The sequence below is a fragment of the Balaenoptera borealis genome (genome assembly GCF_965194805.1).
Source record: "Balaenoptera borealis genome assembly, chromosome: 3".
In the NCBI taxonomy this organism is placed as follows: domain Eukaryota; kingdom Metazoa; phylum Chordata; class Mammalia; order Artiodactyla; family Balaenopteridae; genus Balaenoptera; species Balaenoptera borealis.
The window spans coordinates 29,349,229-29,361,896 of record NC_138866.1 but is presented as its reverse complement, the minus strand read 5'-3'; the positions used below and the strand labels follow the sequence as shown (position 1 = coordinate 29,361,896).

At 45.8% G+C, this 12,668-nt stretch overlaps 1 protein-coding gene across 11 annotated transcripts in view; it reads right to left on the bottom strand.

Annotated features, from left to right (window-relative positions):
- DPF3 (double PHD fingers 3) overlaps positions 1-12,668 on the bottom strand; it is a 277,931-nt gene that overhangs the window by 79,024 nt on the left and 186,239 nt on the right. For all 11 annotated transcript variants that reach the window (XR_014242371.1, XR_014242372.1, XR_014242373.1 and 8 more), the window contains exon 7: positions 4,415-4,552. Coding sequence is in view for 7 of the 11 variants with exons in the window: in XM_082384351.1 (XP_082240477.1) it covers positions 4,415-4,552 (138 nt within the window). In the remaining 4 variants the exon portion in view is untranslated. The remainder of the gene's footprint in view (positions 1-4,414; positions 4,553-12,668) is intronic.

Below are 12,668 nucleotides of genomic sequence, written 5' to 3'. Positions count from 1 at the left end.
GCTCAAGGAACATTCTCCAGGATAAATCATACCGTGGGTCACAAATCAAGCCTTGGTAAATTTAAGAAAATTGAAATCATATCAAGTATCTTTTCCAGCCACAACACTATAAGACTAGATATCAATTACAGGGAAAAAAACTGTATAAAATACAAACACATGGAGGCTAAACAATACACTACTAAATAACCAAGAGATCACTGAAGAAATCAAAGAGGAAATCAAAAAATACCTAGAAACAAATGACAATGAAAACACGATGACCCAACACCTATGGGATGCAGCAAAAGCAGTTCTAAAAGGGAAGTTTATAGCAATACAATCTTACTTCAAGAAACAAGAAACATCTCAACTAAACAACCTAACCTTACACCTAAAGCAATTAGAGAAAGAAGAACAAAAAAACCCCCAAAGTTAGCAGAAGGAAAAAAATCATAAGGATCAGATCAGAAATAACTGAAAGAGAAATGAAGGAAACGATAGCAAAGATCAATAAAACTAAAAGCTGGTTCTTTGAGAAGATAAGCAAAACTGACAAACCATTAGCCAGTCTCATCAGAAAAAAAGGGAGAAGACTCAAATCAAAAGAATTAGAAATGAAATAGGAGAAGTAACAACTAACACTGCAGAAATACAAAGGATCATGAGAGATTACTACAAGCAACTATATGCCAATAAAATGGACAACCTGGAAGAAATGCAAAAATTCTTAGAAAAGCACAACCTTCCAAGGCTGAACCAGGAAGAAATAGCAAATATAAACAGAACAATCACAAGCACTGAAATTGAGACTGTGATTAAAAATCTTCCAACAAACAAAAGCCCAGGACCAGATGGCTTCACGGGCAAATTGTATCAAACATTTAGAGAAGAGCTAACACCTATCCTTCTCAAACTCTTCCAAAATATAGCAGAGGGAGGAACACTCCCAAACTCATTCTACGAGGCCACCATCACCCTGATACCAAAACCAGACAAAGATGTCACAAAGAAAGAAAACTACAGGCCAACATCTCTGAGGAACATAGATGCAAAAATCCTCAACAAAATACTAGCAAACAGAATTCAACAGCACATTAAAAGAATCATACACCATGAGCAAGTGGGGTTTATCCCAGGAATGCAAGGATTCTTCAATATACGCAAATCAATCAATGTGATAAACCATATTAACAAATTGAAGGAGAAAAACCATATGATCATCTCAATAGATTCAGAAAAAGCTTTTGACAAAAGTCAACACCCATTTATGATAAAAACCCTCCAGAAAGTAGGCATAGAGGGAACTTACCTCAACATAATAAAGGCTATATATGACAAACCCACAGCCAACATCATTCTCAATGGTGAAAAACTGAAACCATTTCCCCTAAGATCAGGAACAAGACAAGGTTGCCCACTCTCACCACTATTATTCAACATAGTTTTGGAGGTTTTAGCCACAGCAATCAGAGAAAGAAAAGAAATAAAAGGAATCCAAATCGGAAAAGAAGACGTAAAGCTGTCAGTTTGCAGATGACATGATACTATATATAGAGAATCCTAAAGATGTTACCAAAAGACTACTAGAGCTAGTCAATGAATTTGGTAAAGTAGCAGGATACAAAATTAATGCACAGAAATCTCTTGCATTCCTATACACTAATGATGAAAAATGTTAAAGAGAAATTAAGGAAACACTCCCATCTACCATTGCAACAAAAAGAATAAAATACCTAGGAATAAACCTAGTAAGGAGACAAAAGACCTGTATGCAGAAAACTATAAGACACTGATGAAAGAAAATAAAGATGATACAAACAGATGGAGAGATATACCATGTTCTTGGATGGGAAGAACCAACATTGTGAAAATGACTATACTACCCAAAGCAATATACAGATTCAGTGCAATCCCTATCAAACTACCAATGGCATTTTTCACAGAACTAGAACAAAAAATTTCACAAATTTCACAAAAGAGCCCGAAGAGCCAAAGCAATCTTGAGAAAGAAAAACAGAGCTGGAAGAAGCAGGCTGCCTGACTTCAGACTATACTACAAAGCTACAATAATCAAGACAGTATGGTACTGGCACAAAAACAGAATTATAAATCAATGGAACAGGATAGAAAGCCCAGAGATAAACCCACATATGGTCACCTTATCTTTGATAAAGGAGACAAGAAAATACAATGGAGAAAAGACAGCCTCTTCAATAAGTGGTGCTGGGAAAACTGGACAGCTACATGTAAAAGAAGGAAATTAGAACACTCCCTAACACTACACACAAAAACAAACGGATTAAAGACCTAAATGTAAGGCCAGACACTATAAAACTCTTAGAGGAAAACATAGGCAGAACACTCTATGACATAAATCACAGCAAGATCGTTTTGGACCCATCTCCTAGAGGAATGGAAGTAAAAACAAAAATAAACAAATGGGACCTAATGAAACTTAAAAGCTCTTGCACAGCAAAGGAAACCATAAACAAGATGAAAAGACAATCCTCAGAATGGGAGAAAATATTTACAAATGAAGCAACTGACAAAGGATTAATCTCCAAAATATACAAGCAGCTCAGGCAGCTCAATATCCAAAAAACAAATAACCCAATCCAAAAATGGGCAGAAGACCTAAAAAGACATTTCTGCAAAGAAGATATACAGATTGCCAACAAACACATGAAAGGATGCTCAACATCACTAATCATTAGAGAAATGCAAATCAAAACTACAATGAGGTATCACCTCACACCTGTCAGAATGGCCAGCATCAAAAAATGTACAAACAATAAATGCTGGAGAAGGTGTGGAGAAAAGGGAACCCTCTTGCACTGTTGGTGGGAATGTAAATTGATACAGCCACTATGGAGAACTGTATGGAGGTTCCTTAAAAAACTAAAAATAGAACTACCATATGACCTAGCAATCCCACTACTGGGCATATACCCTGAGAAAACCATAATTCAAGAAGAGTCATGTACCACAATGTTCATTGCAGCACTGTTTACAATAGCCAGGACATGGAAGCAACCTAAGTGTCCATCAACAGATGAATGGATAAAGATGTGGCACATATATACAATGAAATATTACTCAGCCATAAAAAGGAACTAAATTGAGTTATTTGTAGTGAGGTGGATAAACCTAGAGTCAGTCATACAGAGTGAACTAAGTCAGAAAGAGAAAAACAAATACCATATGCTAACACATATACATGGAATCTAAAAAATAAAAAATAGTTCTGAAGAACCTAGGGGCAGGACAGAAATAAAGGTGCAGACATAGAGTATGGACTTGAGGACATGGGGAGGGGGAAGGGTAAGCTGGGATGAAGTGAGAGAGTGGCATGGACATATATACACTACCAAATGTAAAATAGATAGCTAGTGGGAAGCAGCCACATAGCACAGGGAGATCAGCTTAGTGCTTTGTGACCACCTAGAGGGGTGGGATAGGGAGGGTGGGAGGCAGATGCAAGAGGGAGGGGATATGGGAATATATGTACACGTGTAGCTGGTTCACTTTGCGATACAGCAGAAACTAACACAGCATTGTAAAGCAATTATACTCCAATAAAGATGTTAAAAAAAAAAACACACATGCCATGTCCACAGTTATTCTTCACCCCATGATCCTTGAATGACCCACATCTTGAAGCAAGCCCTAAAGATCCCATTATCCCCTCCCATTCTGATTTTGGGGTGGCCCAGAAACCATAAGGAATGTTGTAGAGGGAAGTCACATGGTGAATGCTAAGCCCTTTGTGACTCCCTAATTCATAACTGGAAGTTGAGGAAGGAAAGAAAGCATAGAAATGGAAACACAAATCTTCAGGATCATTTTGGGTCTTCAGAGCCCAACATCCCAAGTGACAAGTGTACCCAGATCATGTTTGCTGATTGAGTGCTCAAGCGAAGAGCATGGAGGCTCCAGGGCCGTGTTTCTAAGGCAGGAGAACCCTTACCAAAAGTGTGACCCTATAAGAGCCAAGACAATGAAGCAAGAATATTCTATGTCTCTTGGTGGCCAAGGAGACATCTGGAATGTCTGTCTGAACTGACACACCCCACGGCTTTGCCCACCTCAGGTTAGCAGCTGTGAATGGATCTTCTGGAGCTGAGGGAAAAGAGTAGCAGGTCTGGCATTTGACAATGGCCAGGCAAGGATGTTTCTCTTCCGCCTTAACACTTACCTCCCATCCTCTGGGAACAGAGCTGGGTGTGCCACACCTGCCCGGCTCACTCTAAGCTTAGGGCTCAGCTGACCCACAGGGGCATCTGGGGCTGGGCTGAAATAGCCAACTCACCACAGGTCCTTGAGACCAATCAACAGGTGCCACCAGAAGATGCCCGAGGTGAACAAAAAGGAATGCTCCATAGCCCTGCCCACCCACCTCATCACTCCCCCAACCCAACAACTGGGAACTCACGTCTGTGGTTCTCGTTTCTGTGGTTGGGTGGGGACCGGGTCTCCTGGTCTTGGGCCTCATCCCCCTCCTCGCTGGCCAGGTGAGTGTGAGCGTAGTGGTAGCTGAGTCCCGGCCGGTTTTTATAGCGCTTGCCGCAGACTAGAGAGGAAAAGAGGAAAGGAAGGGAAAACGCAAATGTTAGCAACCTCTGCAGCCACTGCCATCATTCTCCCAGGCAGTGACTCCCATCCATCCACCCCAGAGCTGGGTTTCCCCGAAAAAGTGTCTCCCACTCCCAACACCCCCACACCCTCACCCCAGCACCAACACCGCTGCAACAGCATGGACCCAGGTAAAGAAAAACCATAGAAGACGGAAGTTGAACTGTGTAAGAGCGCCATCATTTCCTAGCTGTGAGACCCTGGGAAAGTCACTTGCCCTCTATGTGCCTCAGTTTCTTCGGAGGGAAAATAAGAGTAACAGTAGTACTTAGCTCTTCGGTTGTTATGATGAGTTAATCTCTATGCAAAGCACTTAGAACAGTGGTAAGGGTGATAAGTATTATAACTTTGGTAAGGGTGACACTTATTATAACTTTGAAGTTAAAAGGCATTGCGAGTCTATTTAGTCCAACACCCCATGGCACAGATGAAGCAAGTGAGGCCCAGCAAGGTTAAGTGATTTGCCTGGGAACACACAGCTGGTTGTGGCAGAGCCACTGGAACCCAGGTCTCCTGGATTCCTGTGCAGTACTCCTTCCACCACCCTGTGGTTGACTCTGTATGAAGTCAGAGTCAAAAAGTCAAAAGCTTTACATGGATCATATTTTTGATCTATCACCCAGTGATTTTGTGCCAGAAAAACACATTCCACTTCCACCATGAAAACCGTGAATCTGAGGCATCCTTGGTAGATGTCGCAACCAAGAGCTTGTGCCCTTGATGGCCCGGGAAGCCTCTGATACCCCGAATCTCTAAAAATGTGTCCTGGCAGGCACTACCTCTGAGGTGGACGGTAGGAGACAAGGGCAACAAGCAACACAAATATGATTTCTTGGAGCCAAGAAGAAGAAAGGGGCAGCTCCCTTGGTTGGCTGCTCAGTACCTAAATGGCTAAGACTAGACCACTGCCACCACCCTCCCCGTCACAAAGCCCAATATCTCAGCCCGTGGAGGGATGGCACTGCTGGTAGCAGAAGCCACAAGGGTCTTCCAGTAAAAATCCCGTGCCAACCCTCTCATCTTGTCCCCACCTCTCCCCAGCAGAGCAAACCCCACCGGATCTGCTGGAGTAGCTGAGGTTGCCAGCTTTAAGAGACTCTCCCTTCACATGACTGGGTTATAGCAGTGAGTGTAAACACTTCACAAGGTGGAAAGAGTACAGACTTCATCATCAGACATGGGTCCCAATCCCACTTCCAGGTGCCAAAGTTGCCCAGCTGCATGACCTCCACAGTATAGAGAAGAGCTATTACCCACCCCTCTTACCCCCTCCCCTTATTATTTCTGGTGGGGTTTCCTTTCTTACCAGATTCTCTTAGGTTTTTCAGGTATTATAACCATTGGCAAAAATGGATAATGTCATCTCTTCTTTCTCATATACATATAAACTATTGTATCTTCTTAGCTTAATTCATTTGTCAGAATCACCAAGACAATATTTTAAAATAGCAAAAGCAAGCTTTTCCAATTGTAGTGAAATTGGATTTAGTGGTTCACTGTTTAGAATGATATATGTAGCTAGTTTTTAGTCTTTATCAAGTTTAAGTAGTTCTTCTTATTCCTGAGTTAGAGTTTTATTACAGGAGAATTTTACCAGCTGTCCTTTCAGCATCTACTAATATATGACTCTCTTTTAGTTTGTTGATATGGTGAATTATGTTGATTTCCTAATGCTTCCTACTATTGAGCCATTCCTGCATTCCTAGAATGTACCCCATTTGGTCAGGGTGTATTATCTATTTGATATACTGCTGCATTCTACTTTCTAATTTTGCATTTTGCATCTATACTCAGACTTGAGATAGATATATAATTTTTGGCCTTTTACCATGATTTTCAATTGCATAGTTATGCTGACTTCCAAAAATGAATTCAGGAGTTCTGTGTGAAATTGGACAAGACACATAATCTCTTTGTGCCTTTTTTTTTAATCTGAAAATGATGATGGTATTACTTACCTTGAGGGATTATAAATAATATTTGTAAAGTATCTCACTCAGTACCCAACACCTAATAGATGCTCAATAAACAGTAGTGAGGGGCAAGGGGCTTCAGTGTAGCCTACCACCTCTTAAGTGCTGGACCCTCCTTGAAAGAGGGAGTTTGACCCTTACCTCTACTATGGAATCTGGGAATTGGCTGGACTTTCTTAAGAAGGTGAGAGTCTGAAATTCAAGTTGGTGATCAAGTTGGTGACCTAGTGACTATAAATTCAAGTCCTACAATTGGCTCCTCTCTCCCTCTCTCTCCCCCTCTCTCTCTCTCTCGTAAATATTGCAAAAAATAATAATAACATGTCACTACACAACTCAATTCCACTTGACTCAGGAAGTGGGACCTAAGGAGACCCCTGAGGCACACCATGGGCCTGCTTGTGGCTTTTTCTATTTAACTTTTAAATGATCTAAGGTCAATAAACAGCAAATTATGGGGTCACTGGATATAAACTCATTTCATTACAAGGAATATTGCTGGTGAGGAATAAATGTTTATTAAAAATAAGGACAATAATGTCAGTATTTATATGGGGAAGCCTCAGCTGCCTCTGCAGATCTCCCCACTGCACGCTCCACGGTATTTTATTTGTTTCATTTTGTTGTATCAATTACCACCGTCTTCCTTAATCACAGAATTCCAGGATCTTAAGATCCTGGTCTAACTGACTATCAAACTGTTTTATTCCCATGAACACTCTAGATGCCTTCCTGGAACAACTCCACTGATGGGGAACTCACTACCCACCCGAGTAGGCATTTCTTCTTTGATCTCCTTGAATTAGAGTTATGACTGCACTGGAGGACCTCTCTTAAGGACAGTGTCATATCGATTCCATCTTGATGTCAACAACTCCACCTGCCGTGCTGCCATGCACATTTTACACCTTCAAAACATACCCATTGAATAGTTGATGAGTGAACACAGAAACGTTTTGTAGGAAAGCCAGGAGATGGGGGAGGAGGTAAGCGTGTAGAATCGGCTCCATCCACATTAATCTCACACTAATAGTTCTCAAAACCTACAAAACCAAACCCAAGGAAGAAGCTTCCCATATCTCCTTCCCCAATACCATAGAAAGTTTTAGAGCAGATCCTTTTGCCAGAAGAGAGATTCTCAAAGAGTAGTCACCAGACCAGCCCCATCAGCATCACCTGGGAAGTTGTTAGAGATGCAGGTTCTTGGGCTCCACCCCAGACCTACCGAAGCAGAAAGTCTCGGGGTAGGGCCCGGCAATCTGTGTTTTAACAGGGCCTGCAGGTGATTCCGATACACACTACAGTTTGAGAACCACTCTGCTAGAAGATTGAATATATTGAGGCTTGACTCTGCCCGCCCTGCATGCGCCTGCCCTTCTGGATGGATGGAGGTGGCAGGAGGGGGCAGCAGGAGGCAGCCCTGAGACCTGCGTTCAGTTATTAGAGGAAACAGAAGCGGACAGCACACGGTGGCCCTGGAAGCCAGACCCCTTAACCACAATCCCTGCATGCGGAGCTTTCCAGGTGGAGCTTCATTTTTCACCACCTGCTTATATCATGTCATTCCTTCATCACCAGGTCTTCAAGGAAACATTTATTAAACACCTAATGTGTACCCAGCCTTGAAGCACCGGAGGACAAAGATAAATGAGTCCCAGTCCCCTCCCTCCAGGAGTCCGAAGTCTAGCAGAGGAGATATACACTAGCAAGGAGGGAGGTGGGATAAATGCACCAATGCGAGCCTGTGCCCCGCAAAGAGGAGGGGCCAGCTCACAGGCTTAAGTGGGGTCGGGGGATGGCTTCCCAGAGGAGGTGGATGAGTTGCAGCTTGTGAGACAGCAGGACATCACCAGGCAGACAAAGGAGGAGGGCATGAGGGCACCAAAGCACATTCCGCCAGCACCTTTGGGGAACTGCAGGATATTCAGTAAAGCCAGTGGGAAGGGGGCATCGGGGTGGGTGTGAGGGGGACTAAGGAGAGGAAGGTGGGCAGGACTTTATCCCGACAGTGGGAAGTCGGGGGAGGACTGTATGTATCCCGAGGACCAACTTAATCAGATTTACATTTTAGAAGCACTTAAGGTTATAGCGCAGAAGATGGACTTGGAGGTGGCAATAGGCTATTTTAATTTTCCGTGTGTGAACAATGAGGACTTTGGGGTAGGAGAGAGGTTAGAGAGAATCTGGTAGAAGGGGGAGCGGGTGGGAGTCAGCAGAAAGGAGGAGCCCAAAATGACTTCCACTAACTCGGCCTTCCTGGCCACGTGCCTTCCAGCCCCCATCCACCTCCCCAGCCTCACCTGAAGCCACCTTCTGCCTCCTTCTCAGTCCTCCTGCCCACTGGCCTTTTCGTTTCTTAAACATTTTTCTTTCCACCACAGAGCCTTTGCACAAGCTCTTCCCTCTGCCCAGAATGTCCCGCAGCCCCAGTTTGCCTGATTAACGCTTCACAATCTTTCAGTTCTCGAGTCTTTCCAATCAAAATTAGGACACTGGTGTGTTACCGTCCCAGGACTAGTCGTGTATCAATATGTGTCTCTCCCACCAGCAGCAAGCGTGGCAGGCCCTGTGTGCTTGCACACTGTTGCAGCCCCAGTGGTGAGCTCGGGGCCCGCACTCGATGTCAGCTAAGGGAAGCAATAAAAATACCTACGTTTCTGACTTGGGCAACTGGGTGGAAGCACGTAGGAGGAAAATCATATTTCAAGAAGGAAGGGAATGAGTTCAGTCTGGGGTTGGCTTACACACCTGGAGCTTGGGAAAGAGATGTGGATGCTGGAGTTGCCGGGTGGCAATGGAAGTTATGGATATGGAGAGAAAAGTGCCAGGAGAGAAGGAGGAAAGAAGGAAGAAAGGTGTGGACACAGGACAGAACTCAGAAAACACCGGTATCTTAAAGAGTCTGGTGGAGAAAGAGAAACCGATTTAAAATTTTTAAGAAACACTCACAAAGGAGTGAGCAACGTAAGCCAGAGGAGCAGGGCTTCCAGGTGACAGAAACGATGACACCACCAGCCACGGCCCCTGCTAACCGCTGCTGAGCACGTACCATGTGTCAGGCCCGTTCTGGCGCTTCAAGTAAATCAGCTCACAGCCACACGCATCCCCACTTTACAGAGGCAGAGCCAGGATAACGTCAGATGCCCCAGAAGGACCAAGAGGGCTGGGGACTCAGAAGACAGCACTGGGCATGGCAATTAGCAGGTCACCTTAGAGAGCAGGGAATCCACAACCTCGAGTAGGACGACGCAAGACTACAGGGAGCTAGGATGCTTTGGGGAATGAGGAAGTGGTGATGGTGGGGCCGACAGACCATTCCTTCCAGCACGGCTGTGCAAGGGGAAAGAGTCAGCTGGTGGGCAGATGGGACTGCAGAGTCGAGGGAGGCTGAGTGGGGCTTGTCCTTTAACAGAACAGATCTGGAGCAGGCTCATAGGCTAAAGGGAAGGAGGCAGGAGGGAGGGGAGTTTGAGAGGCAGGGTTAGGAGAGATTGGAGTTCATGGAGCAAGATGCCTGACCCCAAAACAAAGCTGCTGACCCAAGTCCCAGTCCTTCAAATGACTTCATCCTAGGGACGAGAGATCTCTAAGATTTATTTTGGTTGAAGTGCATCTGGGTCAGACTGCTACATTGTGATGAAAAGAAACGCCTTGGAAATCCTGCTTTGACTGGTTTGGAAGAGAAGGAAAATCTAGCACGGTCTCACCTTCTATATGTATTTCATCACATCTCCCTGCCACTCTGAACACTTGGGAGCCAGCTTCGTAGACGTGTGACCTGTACATTCAGACAGGGTCCTGGGCTCGGAAGGGTCCCACACTTAGTTTAATGCCTTGCTCTTGACACATTTTGAAATTTTTAATACTATTAAACAAAGGGGTCCTCATTTGCATTTTGCACTGGGCCCTGTACATTATGCATCTGGCCTTGGAAACCATTTGGGGCAGGGGGTGGAGATCTGGGACTAAGTTATTCCAAACAGCCACCTTGATCGTGTACGAGCTGCCACAGTGAATGCAGGACCCAGCCAGCTCTAGTGGAGGGCAAAATTTCCCTCTGAGGTAACTAGGAAGCCTGGCCAGAGGGGTTAGCCACTCAGCAGTGGTCATTTTAGTGCCTCCAACAGCTCTGGCCCTTCTTCTGGGTCGACCCTCCCTTCAGAGAGGCAGGCTCTGTATTGATGCGTGGGTAGGCTAGATCCGAACTGCCTGGGTTCAAATCCCAGCTCCGTTGCTGACTGACTGTGACCTTGGGTGAGTGGCTAAATCTCTCTGTGCCTCAGCATCCTGTCTGGAAAACGGGGATGATCATAACAGCACACCTACTGCACAGTTGTAAGGCTATGTGAGAGAATACATTGAAAATAGTGCAGGGCTCACAGTAAGCCTCAGCCATCGTCAGCTGCTAATGTCAACACTGTGGATCTGCAAAGGGAATAAACCCTAAAGGGAAGGGGGTGGGGAGGACTAGTAGTTTCTTCTCTGAAGTCTGCGGTGATGGAGTTGCAAGGAAAAGAATGTTGGGAAAGATACATTCTGAAAATAAAGTATTAGAACCATCTGCTATCCCTTTATCATGTCAGCAATCTCACTCCCCACTCTTGTGCAGAATCAGACTGAGCCCCAAGACAGCTGAAGCATTCAGAGAGGGCTGCGCCCCCATCCTCCCACTCCAGTCTCCCTCCCCAGGGCAAGCTCCTTGGCGTCATGCGCCCCTGAAGCCATCACCCCTGGGACCAGGCACAGGCCTGTGCACAACCTCAGGTCCTTCTTTTCACCTTGGCAGCACGCACCTGGATTGTGTGTTCCAGGCGCCATGCACATGGAGAGGAACGGCTGTGACAATGAGGAAGGTCCAGCTTGCCTTCCCCTCTCTCCTTCCCCCTGGGGCAGATCCATCTGTCAAGCTGCAGAATTAGTGCTTGCCCACTTCCCAATCCAGAGCTGCATTCGCCAGGCAGGACCTCCTGTCTGGAGTTATGAATACCTTCAGTGCCACCCCAGAATATTTACAACACGCCTCTGCCACCCCACTCCAATCCTATACCACTCACTCCTTATGAGGATGGGGGAGGAAGCGGAGAAGGGGGAGGAGGGAGGAACAATCAGGGGCAGTTTGTGTGAACAAAGCCGGCTGCAGCAGACAGCAGAATCCTTCCTGCCGGGGAGAAGCGGCTGCCTTCCCCACTGATAACTTAATGACTCTGGCACATTTTCATCAGCCCAACTTGGAGCACGCAGTGGGTATCTGAGCCAGTGGTTTCCGAGAGCCTGAAAGCAGCGACTGAAAGCAATTACAGGATGGGCGTCCAAGAGACAAAGCCTGGGCCTTGGGAGTCACCGGGCCACATCTCTTTTCCAGCTCTGCCCTGTGGCACTTACACACAGCCCTGAGGACACCACTTCCCTTTCTCTGCAGCTTGACTTCCTCTTCTGTAAAATCGACCCAGCAGTGCCTGTCACCTGCCGATGCCTCCAAGGCATCATACTTACAGACTATCAGGCAGGCACACCTTCTTACATTGAATCTCACAACAGCTCCGGAGGTAGGGATTATCATCCCATTTTACAGAGAAGGAAACTGAGTCTGGGGGGCACTGAAACAATTCACTAAATGGCAGAGTCGGGATTTGAACTCAGGTCTGTCTGACTTTGAAGCACACAGAATCAAAGATGTGCTAGTCATTCTCCATTCACCACCCCTCCCAGTGCCTGGAGCTGACCTCGATGGCCTCTTGCCCTCTGCTTCCGGTGGAGTTTGGCCATCGGGAGGCACTGGCAGGAGAACGGAGGGTGAGAAGAGAGGAGGTGGGGATCTGTGCCCTGCCCACCCCACTCGGGCTACCCTCCCTCCCAGATCCAGCTACCCCTGGGAGCCAATGTCCTCCCTGCTCCTTGGAACTCAGGATGGGGAGGGCTCCCCCTTTCCCTTGTTGCTACCTTTATCCTGCCCAGGATAAAGCGATAAAAGTGGTGGCTTCACAAATGGCCCAGGTCCTGCAACATTTAGGCACCAAGAAGCTCCTCTTGGACAAGCACAGGTGGGCTTCCCTCCCCACCCCTTCTCGAGCCAGAGGCCAG